This window comes from Tenrec ecaudatus, chromosome 2 (assembly GCF_050624435.1).
Source record: "Tenrec ecaudatus isolate mTenEca1 chromosome 2, mTenEca1.hap1, whole genome shotgun sequence".
Taxonomy (NCBI): Eukaryota; Metazoa; Chordata; class Mammalia; order Afrosoricida; family Tenrecidae; genus Tenrec; species Tenrec ecaudatus.
In genome coordinates, this window is record NC_134531.1 from 192,212,413 (window position 1) to 192,225,074 (window position 12,662).

The 12,662-nt window shown below is 59.6% G+C and overlaps 1 protein-coding gene across 1 annotated transcript; it reads left to right on the forward strand.

The window, feature by feature from the left end:
* Positions 1–3,002: 3,002 nt before the first annotated feature.
* Positions 3,003–12,112, forward strand: PRR7 (proline rich 7, synaptic). Its single transcript, XM_075543218.1, has 3 exons — positions 3,003–3,373; positions 10,724–11,391; positions 11,567–12,112. The coding sequence occupies exons 2-3, from the start codon at positions 10,962–10,964 to the stop codon at positions 11,962–11,964; spliced, it is 828 nt and encodes a 275-aa protein (XP_075399333.1). The 5' UTR covers positions 3,003–3,373; positions 10,724–10,961; the 3' UTR covers positions 11,965–12,112.
* The last annotated feature ends 550 nt before the right edge of the window (positions 12,113–12,662 follow it).

Consider the following 12,662-nt stretch of genomic DNA (forward strand, 5'->3'; position numbering starts at 1 on the left):
CCCACTGTGTGGCTTTGCATGACACCCTTCCCTAGCGGGAAAATGGCAGCCTTGCAACGTGGCTATGAGGGTTAACTGAAGTTGGGTGCCACCCTGGCCCAACCCCTCAAAGAGCCAGAGAGCTGGGAGCCCTGCCTTGGCAGCAGGAGTCTCTGTGCCAGCCCAGCCCTTGGTGGAGAGGTTGCTGTCTCATCAACTTGAAGGGAATGGTGGGGAGAGAAGGCCTTGCTCAGGGTCTGCTAAGTAAGGAAGTGGTCCATGCAGGGTGGTGAAGCCAGATCCTCCCCATGAGTGTGAGGATGGGGCCTGAGGTGCCTCTTTCTCCGTGCCCCACAACCGCAATCGGGGGCGGTTATGTCAGTACCAGAGTGCAGTGGCCAGTGCCCGCCCTTGAGCCCAGGTGTGGATGTGAGCCAGTGCTGGGTGGATGTCTGCCTCCCAAGGCACTGCATGCAGCTGAGTCCCAGACCCTGCCAAGCTCCCCTTGGGCAAGAGAGGCCTGTAGGGAACTTGGTGAGGTAAAGCTCACCCTAAGTACTCTGTGCAGTAGATCCTTGATGTTAGGAACTCCCAGAATCCATTCCTAGGGAGCCTTGCCTCCCCACCGAGCTTGATGGTGGGGTTCCAACCACTCAAACTGGTAAGGAGGCAAGCATGGGAATGGACAATGTGGTCAGCACTAGGTAGAGATGACCCTAGGGCTGGTAGAAACAGTACGGGTGTCAGTTGTTGATGTCGTCCAGGTCACAGGAGCAACATGGGCCTTGGAAGGGGAGCCAGGCAGGTGCTCAAAGGCCTCTGCTGGTTATGATGACTGAGATGGGCTGAGGAGGGCGTGGCTGGAGCTGGGGACAATGAGACCTGGCCACTCAGAACTTTGGAAGTTGGGTCAGAGACATGGCCTCATCTGGAAGTTTGGGGGAGTCTTTATAAAAGGTTAGAACTGACTGTGTGGGTATCTGCCAGCATCTATAAAAGATTCCTGTTACCTTTTGGAGAATCTAGTCCTTTACCTTTTGACATTCGGGTACCTTAACAAAAAAATTGTTTGTTTTTTTACAAAACAACCGCATCTTCAATGTACTCACCACTATACTTAATGCATTTGTCAAATATGCAATTCCATTCTTGGAAACATTTTTCAAACTCCTGTTTGCATGGATGGCGGTGCCTCTTTTTTTCTTCACATCCTCCGCTTTGTCAAATTGCTGTCTTTCCCTGTCCCTCTTCATTCTCAAGCACACAGTTTCACAGAACGAGGTCAGGTGAGTAAAGTGCACGGGGCAAGAGAGGCGTGCTGTTTTCTGCTGGCACACTGAGATGGCTGCATGAGCAGGTGCATTGTCGTGGTAAAACCAGTCCCCCATCTTCCACCAATTAGGCGTTTCTAGTTGCACACTGTTACGCAGCCTTTTCAGAACCTCTAAATAGCTTGATTAACAATCTGACCTGGTAGAACAAACTCCAAATGCACTACGAGTTGACATTTTCGTCTTCATCTGTTCAGGAAGATAACGGATGTCCAGAATGAGGTTTGTCATCAACATTTCACCTTTTGGGAAATGAGAAAACCACTTGTATACTTGAGTTTCTCCCCATAATCAACATCACAACAGTTTCTGCGGCATTTTTCCAGAGCAGGAAACAAGATTTCACAGCCGCACACTGTTCTCTTAAATTGGCCATCACAAAAAATGAGGTTCAAACTTTTATGAAAGTTCACTGTGGCCAGAGAACCTTTCCAGATGACGCACACCACTGTGTGCACTGACTCGGACAGAGTTGCTAGGTGCTCTCCTGATGCATACTACAAAAGCTCTGGCTCTGCCCAGCACAATTCCAGGTTTTTTTGGGGGGGTACCCCCTTGTATGTAGACCACACACTTAGGTGGGGTATGACTCCAGGTGGACCATCAGGAACCTGAGGCAGCAAATGACAGCTGTCCTCAGGGTTAGAAGGATATGGGAGGGAAAATAAGGATATAGGCAGAGCTCACAAATCCCGTCTTCACCACGGTAGCATCATAAGCAAGACACCACTGAGTCCAAGACTCCCAATCCAGAGTGGATGGCTGGTAGACACTTGGGTTCCCCAGACCTAGCAAGATGGCATCAATGGGGTGCAGGGAGCCCACTGATGAAATCCTGGTGCTCACTGCCTGGAAGAAGCAGGGGCATTGGGGGGCAGAAGGCATAGGCCCTCCCTCGGACCTGGCTGCTTGAATTGGTTCACTTGAAATAGGACTTAAACAAACAACCAAATTGTATGTGTGGGTGTGTTTTGTTAGAATTATTTGGGAAAGAAATGGGTCCTCGGGTGGATCAGAAGGTAGAGTTACCCTGGTCACTACTTGGGAAGAACTTTCCAGAGAAGGATGCAAACACACAAAGGGACAAGTAGACAGAGTTGATGGCATTGCTTGAACACGCATTGGCCCAGCTAGGACCAAAGCTAAACTGTACCCCTGGGATGTCCCATTACATGAACCAATCAGTTCCCCTCGGGGCTCACACTTGAATGGGGATTCTGTTCATGCGTCTCAGTCTGTCTCTGTTGAGAGGGTAGCAAAGGGTGTTGAGGAAGATCAAGTGCAGTCAAGAAAAAAACGAGAGAGGGAATCCATTAAGAGACTGGCCTGCTAAGGCGTGTTCCCTCTGGGCAAGGCCGGTCTGTGCTCAACTTGAAAGGCTTTGGGCTCTGAAGTAACTAAGTTCTTTCCAAGGTACTAATTCCTGCCGAGGGAGGAAGGTTAGGAGTACTACCCGGCCACATTGAGCACTGGCCCCTGGGCGTGTGGTGCGCTCAGGGCGTGACTGGGGCCTTGGACGTGTGTGCTCTTCAAGGGGAGCTGTGTGCGTGCGTGCGTGCGTGCCGGGTTCTCCTTCCCCGCTGCTAGGCTGGGCATGCAGTGTGCACGGCCAATTGTGTGGCCAGAGTCCGCCCTAGGGCGCCTGGCTGCATAGCTTTACACGGAGAGGCGTGGCGGTGGCGTGTGCACCCTCCGCGAAAGGTGAGCCTGACGCCCCAGTGTGCCCTGTTCGGGCTCAGCTCAGCTGGTGGGTGCAGCGGGCCTCTCCCGCCCCCCCTCCCGGGCAGCCACCTCGGCTGTGTGTTCCGGGGGGTGGGGGGCCCTCTGCCGGCCGCCTTGCGCGCGCGCGCGCACACACACGCGCGCCAGGCCCGGTACGCGCCGTGTACGCGCCCGTGCGCGCGTCCCGCGGCACCAGCCCAGATCTCAGAGCCGCTTTCGTTGCCACCTTCTGCTCCCCCGGGCCGTCGCTGCCCTGTCCCCGAGGCTGGGGGCTTTGCCTGCTGGGCCCGCGACGCTCGCCCCGAAGCAGGAGGAGAAGCTTGAGGAGGATGCCTGGGCCCGTGAGTACGGCGGCGGCGGCGGGCGGGCGGGCGAGGGGCGCGGGTGGAAGACGGTCCCGGGACTGAGCCCCTCCCCGCGGGCGGCTCTGCACCTGGTCCTCGGTCCCGATCCCGACCCCTGCCCCAGCCTCTGGGTGGACCCTCCCCCAGGCCACCCTGGGGGTTGGGCGAGAGGAAAGGAGAGTGCCAACCAGCTAGGGAGCCGGAGTGGGGCGCGAGCCGCCACGGGTTCGCTTGGAAACGGTTGCCACAGCAACGGGGTTGCGCTCCCCGGCAACGCGACAGCGGGGCGGCGACGCCCCCTCCCGCCCCTCCCCCACCTCACACGGGGCCGCAGCTGGGGGTGGGGAGAACACGGGTCCGCTGGTCTGAGGTGGACAACCTTCGCCCCTCGGACCCGCCTGGGTGTGCCTGCCTCCACAGACCGTCGGGGTAGGGTGGGGGGCGAGCGGCCCCGTGGGCACGAGCTGGCTCCCACGTGGCTGCAGGCGTTGCAGCAGGGCTCATGGGGTGGCTGCAAACGTGGGGGCGGCCCAGACCCTGGGCCTGCAGCAGGGGCTCAGGGGAGATGGGAGGAGGCTGAGCCCGGGGAACTTCCATCGCCCAGGGGTCTTCTCCCGCTCATGAAGTGCAGGGGGCCATGAAGTGACGGGTCCCAGCAAGGGGATGCTCGCACCTGTCCTCTCATGGCTTGCGAAGGCATATGCCTAGCCAGCTGCAGCAGCTCCAGCCGCCTTGGGTCTCTGCTCCAGAGATCCAAGGCACGTTCGCCTGGGAGGAGCGAGAGTGGCGTGGGCAGGAGCCAAGGAAGGAACATTGTTGACCCAGGGAGGGCCAGCCCAGGCCAAATAGATGCAACCCGGCCCCTTGTCTGGCTCACAAGCACCCCTTTCTTGTCTGGGCAACAATGCCTGACTGTGCGGGTGTTGCAGGCACATCGACCAGCAGGAAGACCAACCCCCCCATGGAGGTGCTGCCTTCCACAGAGCTCCTTGAGAGGAGACTGGCTGCTGAGTCAGAGGAAATGACCTCTGGCGGCTCTCCCAACCTCCCACCTTAGGGGAGAAGGGGCCATGCTGGGGAGAGAAATGGCCCTCCTGCCAGCTCTCCTAGGCCTGACTCAGCAGATAGATGCCAGTCACCCACAGGCCTCAGACCCATCAAACCAGCGACCACAACCACGCTTGGGATTGCCAAGGGAGGTATCCAAGGGCCCGGCAGTGACCAGTGTCTGGGGCATCTGAGGCCTTGGCATGAGATGTCCTCAGACAGGTGGTGTCTTGGAAAGTGGGTCTCAAGCCTCCCTCGGGCAGAGGTGCTTTGGGCATTTTCCCCAGGCTCCTTTTCACCCTGTCCTGGGTGAGACCTGTGTTGAATTCTTTGCGCCCATGACCGCTTCATTTCCCCAACCATGACACAAGGTAAGTTGTCACCTCCATTTCAGAGGCGCAGACAGACAGACGCTAGAGGCATGCACGGGGAGGGGAACTGACTTGCCCAAGGTCACGCAGCCAGTAAGAGATAGAGCTTAGGTTTCCAGTCTGGGTTTCTCTGCTTGCAACCCCCCTCTGTCGCCGGACAGTTTTGTGACCGAGGCAGGAAAGAACAGCAGAGCCTTCCATGGGGCCTCCTTTATCCTCTTGTAATCTTCTGGTGAGGACCTTCGCTATCTTTCAAACCTTTGTATACCTCCCACCCCACCCCCCACCCCCCAGCAAAATCTGCCACATTCCAGCTCCCCTCAGTGTAATAGAGGGCTGTGCTACTGCTGGGCTTGCTCCCTAGCGCTGCCTGCCTTCCCTCCCTCCCTCCATTTTCTCTCTCCGGGTGAAGCTGATGGGTGGGCTGCCTCTGTCTCCTGGGCAGGTTCCAAGTGGGGGGCAGGGGGCTGTACTAAGGATCTACAGGACAGCAGTTCCTGCGGGAGGGACCCTTGAGAGCCTAGTTGTTGGTTCCTGGACTCTGGCCTGATGGACATACCGCCCTGGCTTGGGGGCGGGGATTGGCAGAAGCAGAGCTATAGAGTGGGGACTCAGTCTGGAAGGGCGGATGGAAGGAGTGAGGTGGGCCAGGGAACTGCTCCATCCCAGTCTGTCGCCATGTGAGGATATGGGCTCTGGGTGGCTGGATGACCCACTGTTCAACACCAGCCAGAAACCCAGATCTTTATGCAAAACCTCCTGGTGTTCACATGTTGGCGACTCATTAGAATGTTTTTCCCACGTAGATCATGGACTGACAAAAACACTGTCTGACCTGAAGGTTGTGAGTTTGAGAACCTGAGTCTCTGGCCAAGGGACAGTGCTTGCTTACTGGGATGAGCCTGCAGCTCCCCAGCCTTTGGCCAGAGTGGCACCCCCCGCTGGTTTCCCCATTTCAGCCTCAGTAGAGCTGGCTTTTGTTCAGTCCCTGGCAGGCCGCTGTGAGCCCCCCACCCCAACAGGCAGTTTTTTCATACCCTTCTCACTCTGCTCCGCCTCGGTGCTCCAGGCTGGTCTCAGCACCCCTGACTATACAGGCAGAGACCCTCCAGCCATGGGCAGAGGGCAGAAGCAGGGTACGAGCCCAGGCTTGCATCTTGTTGTACCTGGCTGTCCCTCTGGAGGATCTCATCACCTCCTCCTGTGGGGCCACGTCCCTTGGAGGCACAAATTGTTCTCTCCCTGACTAGACGGGAGGATGGAGGCCCCATTTGTCCCTGGTCTCAAAGGAGGAGCCTGCCCTTGAAGGCCAAAGCTGAGGACAGTGACACTGTCAGACTGTTGTCCCATGTGCATTTCATAAGTTCTGGGTTCCTGATGTCACAGTTGGGCCACAGAATCACACCCCATGTGCAAGAGCCAGCTGTGAGAGACGGGGCAAGGCCATTACTTCTCTAAGAAAATGTCACCAGGGCCTCCCTGGCTGCCAGAACAGCAGGCTTTTCTGGAGCTTAGATGTCCCTTGGCTCTGGGGACCTGAGCTGGCCACTGACTGAGCTTCTGTCCTTGTCTGTAGAAGATGATGCCACCCTAGGCCCAGGTGTTACTGAGGGACCAAGTGCAGTCACCCTCCTGCACCCCACGCTCCACTTAGCACACCCCCTCTCCTCCTGGCCCAGGGACTCGCCTCCTGGACCAGTGCCAGCCTCCTGTCCTGGGAAGGTCCTTGTGGGGCAGATCCCTGCTGCCCGGGATTTCCTGTCTCCCCCACAGCCCAGTGTGTGCCTGCATGTTGTCTCAGTCACAGAGATGTGACTTCTCAGCCTACTAATCTCCCATCAAGATGAGCATCCTCAGTGTCACTTTGGTCAGTGGACATTTCCCAGCATGCGGCCCAGGAACAAACTGGATGCAGAGTGAGCTCTTGAGGTATTCTTGTGCCGTGGCTGAGACCACGCAGGTGAAGGGACAGCTGCCGCACTCCAACAAGTGGGCTGGAGTGGCCAGGTCTTAGGTGGTGCAGAGGCAGCCCTCCGGTGTTGGACACAAGACACTCTGCTATGGTTGCTGGGGCTGCCTTGCCAGCCAGAGCAGCCAGGGCCGAGCTGCAGGGCTGGGAAGAGAAAGTGTGCTTGCTTGAGAACACTTGGCAGCCCCGAGAAGGCTTGGCGTGCTTTCTGCAAAGGGACAGCATGCCCCAAGGTGAGACTCAAGAGGCCTTGGCAGGAGCTCCTTCTAGAGGCTAGGATCTAGGTCAGTGGTTCTCACAGGTCTCTGGTCGCTGGTCCAGCAGCATCTCCTGGGGAATGTGGGAAATATAAACTCCAAAGCCCCCCTCCCCCGACCTATCAGCTGGGAACCTTGGGGATAGAGGCCGGAGCTGTGTTCGAGCCAGTGCTGCTGACACTCACTCAGCTTGAGAGGCGCTAAGTGAACCCACTGTCAGGAGATGGCCTGTGTCCCCAGTGCAGTGGGGACACCTGCTGGAGGCTGGGGGCAAAAGAGGGCGGGAGAGTGGGCAGCCTGGGCAGGGGTGATGAGGGACAAGGGTGGACTAGCCTTAGCAGTGACAGAGGGGCTGCAGCGGTAGACAGGTGCCTGGAAGGCTGGCAACGACAGGCCTCGACGGAGAGTGGCTGGTCCTGGCCGCCATGAAGGGCCCAGCAGAAGGACGATGAACTTAGGGTGCTGGGGGCATTCATGTGAAGGGTAAGGCGAGTGATGCCAACAGCAGTGTGTGGCAGAGTAGGCACCAGGCCCTGTGCTGAGAGACCTGAGGGCCTCGGGAGGCCTGGCACCTCTCTGAGCCAAGTTCTCTCATCTGTCAATCAGAAAGAACTGCCCTCTGCCCCACAGGAGGCTGTGCAAGGTCACTGTGGTGTCCAGCCCTGAGGCAGGGGCCTTTTCTGTGTCCTTTGTTCAGGGCTGCCACCCTCAGAGCTGCTGTCCGGTGGGCACTGCAAAGCCAGTTACAGACCCGCTCAGCCTGTACCACAGCCGGAGATGCAGAAACTGGGGGTTCCATTTTTGTCCATCCCCACCCCTGGCCCACACTGGCTCCCTGTGCGTGAGACAAAGTGATATGTTCAAAACACTAAACCAAGAGGACACTCTAAAAAAGGAAGAAAAAAAAGTTCACGCAGGAAAGAGAAGCACAGAGAGTAATACCATGGCAGAGGTGAGGATGCTGCCCTGGGAAGGATGGGCTCCTGGCCCAGGCGGGGCTGCTGTTGGCCGGTGGAACTCTGGGGGGGGGGGGTGTAGGCAAGAGTGGGACTGCAGGGCTCCCCAGAGCAGGGCAAGAGCATGCACAAAGGCAGAGGGTAAGGGCCACGTTTTGAGAAGGCAGACTGGCCAAGTGAAACATTGGAATAATCTTCATGAACCTCCTGATGCTTACCTATTGAGCACCTAATGTGGTTTAGATGGGAAGATTCTGGATGACCCAGGGGGCTAGATACTGGGGAGGAGGCAGGACCCTTCCAGGTTTGGTGTCAAAAACCAAAACAACAAAAAGACAACTCAACTGCCATACAGTTCATTTTGACTCGTGGCAATCCTACAGGACAGTGTAGAGTTGCCCTAGTGGGCTTCTGAGATCGACTGTCATCATTCTGCGGAGCGGCTGGTGGTTTTGAACGGCTGACCTTGTGGTTAGAAGTCCAATGCATAACCCGCTGGAGCAATAGCCGATGCAAGTGCCTAGTTAGTACCATATCCTGGCTCAAATGGGTGAGTGATGGAACCACTTTGGAGCCCCTCAGCTGTGGGAACTAAGCAAGAGACAGTTCCCCTTGCTGACCTGTAGTTTCCACAGCTGCCAAACGCAGCAGGGCCTGCTGCCTGAGGCAGGGCAGTGGCACCTTCAGGTCTTAAGTAGGGCTGGCTTTAGTCTGGCCCGAAGCTCAGCTCTCCAGGCGGGACACCCTCAAGGCTCAGCCCCTATCCGTGAACCACGCAACCACTCTCCCTCCCTCACAGGCCTTGGAGCCCTTTCCCACCCTCGAGCCATTTCACAGTCCCATGGGCTGCTGGCCCAGTGTATGGCATGCCAAGACCTTGGCAGGAAAGGCAGGAACACTATGAGCTCGACCAGTCTGCCCCGCCCAACTTCTCACTCCCACCCCACCCCCACACTGCCTCCAAGCTGTGTACCAAGTCCTCGGGCTTGTCCTTGGCACCTTGTCATGTAGGGGAAAGCCTTTTGACACAGGTTCAAATCCTAGCCCCTCTCCTTATAAGCTGTGTGACCTGGGGCAAGTCATTTCCCTCTCTAAGCCCGTCTCATCTATCAAGTGGATACAACCCTCCAGCGATGGGGGAGTGTTGACCACCACACACAGTTCTAGATGCCAAGCACCTAGAACCCACCCTGACACGCTCTACACAGACAGCCCTGGGCAGGTATTTCTAGTGAGCACGATGCCATCATCTCCAGCCCTACAAGCGCCTTTTCTGACTCAGAGCTATTCCTGTCCCGAAATCCAAGGGGCCCCCTCGTTCGTGCCAGCATTCTCAGAGCATTCCTGAAAATTCCTGAGGGCTCAGGAAAAGGAGAACAACAGATTTAATTAACTCCCAGTGACTGGCAGCATCGTGTTTTTATCCGGGCTGCGTCGCCATGGCAGCCTCATGAGGGGGGGGTTGTTGAGGGGGCGGGCGGAGCTATTGTTCCTGCCATTGTCTGTTCTGGAACGCAGGCCTGGGAGAAAAGGACTGGCACGGGCACCAAGGGTGGCACATGGCTGCAGGCAGCCATGGAGTCAGACAGAAGCCATCTGGGGAAAAGGTGGGGTGGCATGGCCCAGCTTCTCCCCAGTTTCTCAACCAGCCTGAGATGGCTTTGTCTGGAGCCTCCCAGCTGGGGTTCAGGTCCACCGTGGCCCCCAGAGCAGGGTGCGGTGTGCCTTCAGCCTGCCTGCTGAGGGTAGGAGGGACGGGTCCCTTGGATTTCCAAAAGAGGTCCCCAGAGCAGCTCAGGCAGCAGCCCCTTCCCCACTCTGCCCAGGCTGGGGGTGGAACGGTGGCCCTGCCACTGCCATCTGTGCAGCTATTGGAAACCCACTTCCTCGTACGCAAAACAGGCGTGATTCACTTACCCTGAAGGTTCATTTGTCAGAGCGCCTTCTACCCCCACTCTGCGCCCACCCCCCATTACACGTGGAACCTGGCTGTGGAGAGGAGAAAGGGGAATTGGAGTGGCCCATCTGGCATGGATCAGGACCCAAAGATAAGCTGCTGAGCTCTGTCTACACACCCTCCCTTCAGCAGAGGGAAGGGAATTGGGGCCCGGGTGGTGTCATGGAGCAAGTCTTGCTGGAGCTGAACAAAGGAAGGAGGCCCACTAGGCAGACAAGTCAGGGTCTGTGGCACAGAGTCCGAGTGTGAAGACGAGGTAGCTGCACCGAGAGTCCCCCGGGGTGCTGTGCCTTCAGCAGCCAGGCCTGGGGAAGGTATAGGCCAGAGGCGCTGGCAGCTGCCAGGCATCTGCACAGGACTGTAGCCCAAAGCCCGCTGGGTTGCTGGGGTCCTCACGGGGAGGGTATCATCTCCCTGCGCGGACTCCTTTCTAGCGCCTTGGGGCCTCGGAAACCGTTTCCTAGCTCGGGTCCCTCCCGTGTCCGGGGACGTCCGGGGACGTGGTGCCGGAGGCTGGTCTCGCGCGCCCCCTGCTGGCCCATCTCGTGAACCCGCCGCACCCCAGCTCGGCGGCGGCGGCGGCGGCGGCGGCCCAGTCTCAGATGGGGGAAACCCTACCGGGGAAGCCTCTAAGAGTGACGTCAGCCTCCTCGGTGACGTCATCGGGGCCCCAGGGAGTGCGGGGGTTCCCGCACGGCGGCTTCCCCGGGACCGCGCTGGGCACGGGTGCGGACCGGGACGTCGTAGGGGGCGGCGGCACGCCTTCACCGCGCCCTGTGTCTGCCCACAGGTCCCACGCGGCCCTGGGTGAGGCAGCCCGCGCGCCCGCCGGCGCCATGGGAAGGAGAGGGCGCCGCTGCTGCCCCCCGCCGGCGCGCGCACGACTCGAGCCCAGCCACGGGCAACCCCCGGCTGCGGGCCCCCAAGTGACGCTGGCGGCCCCTGGGAGCGTGGCGCGGGCTCGGGGCCACGCGGAGGAGCGCAGTGTCCAGTGAAGCCGTGGAGGACCCGCCGCCCGCGTCGCCGCCATGGTTATGTCCCAGGGAACCTACACGTTCCTGACGTGCTTCGCCGGCTTCTGGCTCATTTGGGGGCTTATCGTTCTGCTCTGCTGCTTCTGCAGCTTTCTGCGCCGCCGCCTCAAACGGCGCCAGGAGGAGCGGCTGCGTGAGCAGAACCTGCGCGCCCTCGAGCTGGAGCCCCTCGAGCTCGAGGGCAGCCTGGCCGGGAGCCCCCCGGGCCTGGCGCCACCGCCACCACCGCACCGCGGCCGCCTGGAGGCGCCGGCGCACGCGCACGCGCACCCGCATGTGCACGTGCACCCGCTGCTGCACCACGGGCCCGCGCAGCCGCACGCCCACGCGCACCCTCACCCTCATCACCCCGCGCTTCCACATCCGCCCCCGCCGCCGCCGCACCTCTCCGTGCCGCCGCGGCCTTGGAGCTACCCGCGCCAAAGTAAGTGCGACCTCCGCCAGGGGGCGCCCCGGGTCACTGGTGTGGGCGGGGCTTATGTGGAGGGCGGGGCCCAGGGAGAGGGCGGGCTCCCGCGGGAGCCGCCCGGCGGGGTGGGAGCAGCGGCTCGTCTCCCTGGAAGCTGGCCTCATTCGGCCGACCCGTTCCCACCCCACAGCGGAATCGGACATGTCCAAGCCGCCGTGCTACGAAGAGGCGGTGCTGATGGCCGAGCCTCCACCGCCCTACAGCGAGGTGCTCACGGACACGCGGGGCCTCTACCGGAAGATCGTCACGCCCTTCCTGAGCCGCCGCGACAGTGCGGAGAAGCAGGAGCAGCCGCCGCCCAGCTACAAGCCACTCTTCCTAGACCGGGGCTACACGTCGGCGCTGCACCTGCCCAGCGCCCCACGGCCTGCAGCGCCCTGCCCTGCGCTCTGCCTGCAGGCCGACCGCGGCCGCCGGGTCTTCCCGAGCTGGACCGACTCGGAGCTCAGCAGCCGCGAGCCCCTGGAGCACGGAGCTTGGCGCCTGCCGGTCTCTATCCCCTTGTTCGGGAGGACTACAGCCGTATAGAGGCGTCTCGGCCCCACCCGCGGACTCCTGGCCCGACTGCGGGGCTTTTTAAATGCTTCCCTTGGACTGGGGTGGGGGAGGGGGGGATTTCTTACCCTGTTTGTTACATTTTGAGGATAATAAAGGTGTGTGATCTGCTTTGGTACAACCGGAGGGGAGGGCTGCTGCTTGCACCCAACCGCCAGGGCCATGGGGGACAAAGGACATTTCCCCAAAGTCCAGCCTGAACATGAGGAGTTAACCTGAGGTCAGCTTTCTTTCCAAACTAGAGCAGTTCCCAAGAGACAGAGCCTAGGTTTAAGATGTCTGCCTCTTCCTCTGCGCCCCCGTGCAGATGGGGTAGGGGTAAGGGTAGGGGCGTGGTCCGGGCCAGCGGCCCACCCCAGATGGGCCTCGGGAGCCCCGGAGCAGCAGGCCGGAAGGGATCTGGATTTATTTATTAACAGACATGAGCACGACCCGTTACATAAGTTTGTGCTTTCCAAAAAACAGTTACCGAAAGTGAAAAAGGAACCCAAGCAGAGAGGAGTCAGTGAGGGCCCCCCTCCCCCAAGCCCTACCCCCTTTCCCCATAGCCCTGACCTGAATGGATCTGAGAGCCTCCAGCCTGGGACCTGCCCAGCAGGAGGGGGCAGCAAAGGACAGGGAAGCCGAGGGCCCCCAGCTGGGCCTGCTACTTCCTTTGGGCCAGGCGGGTG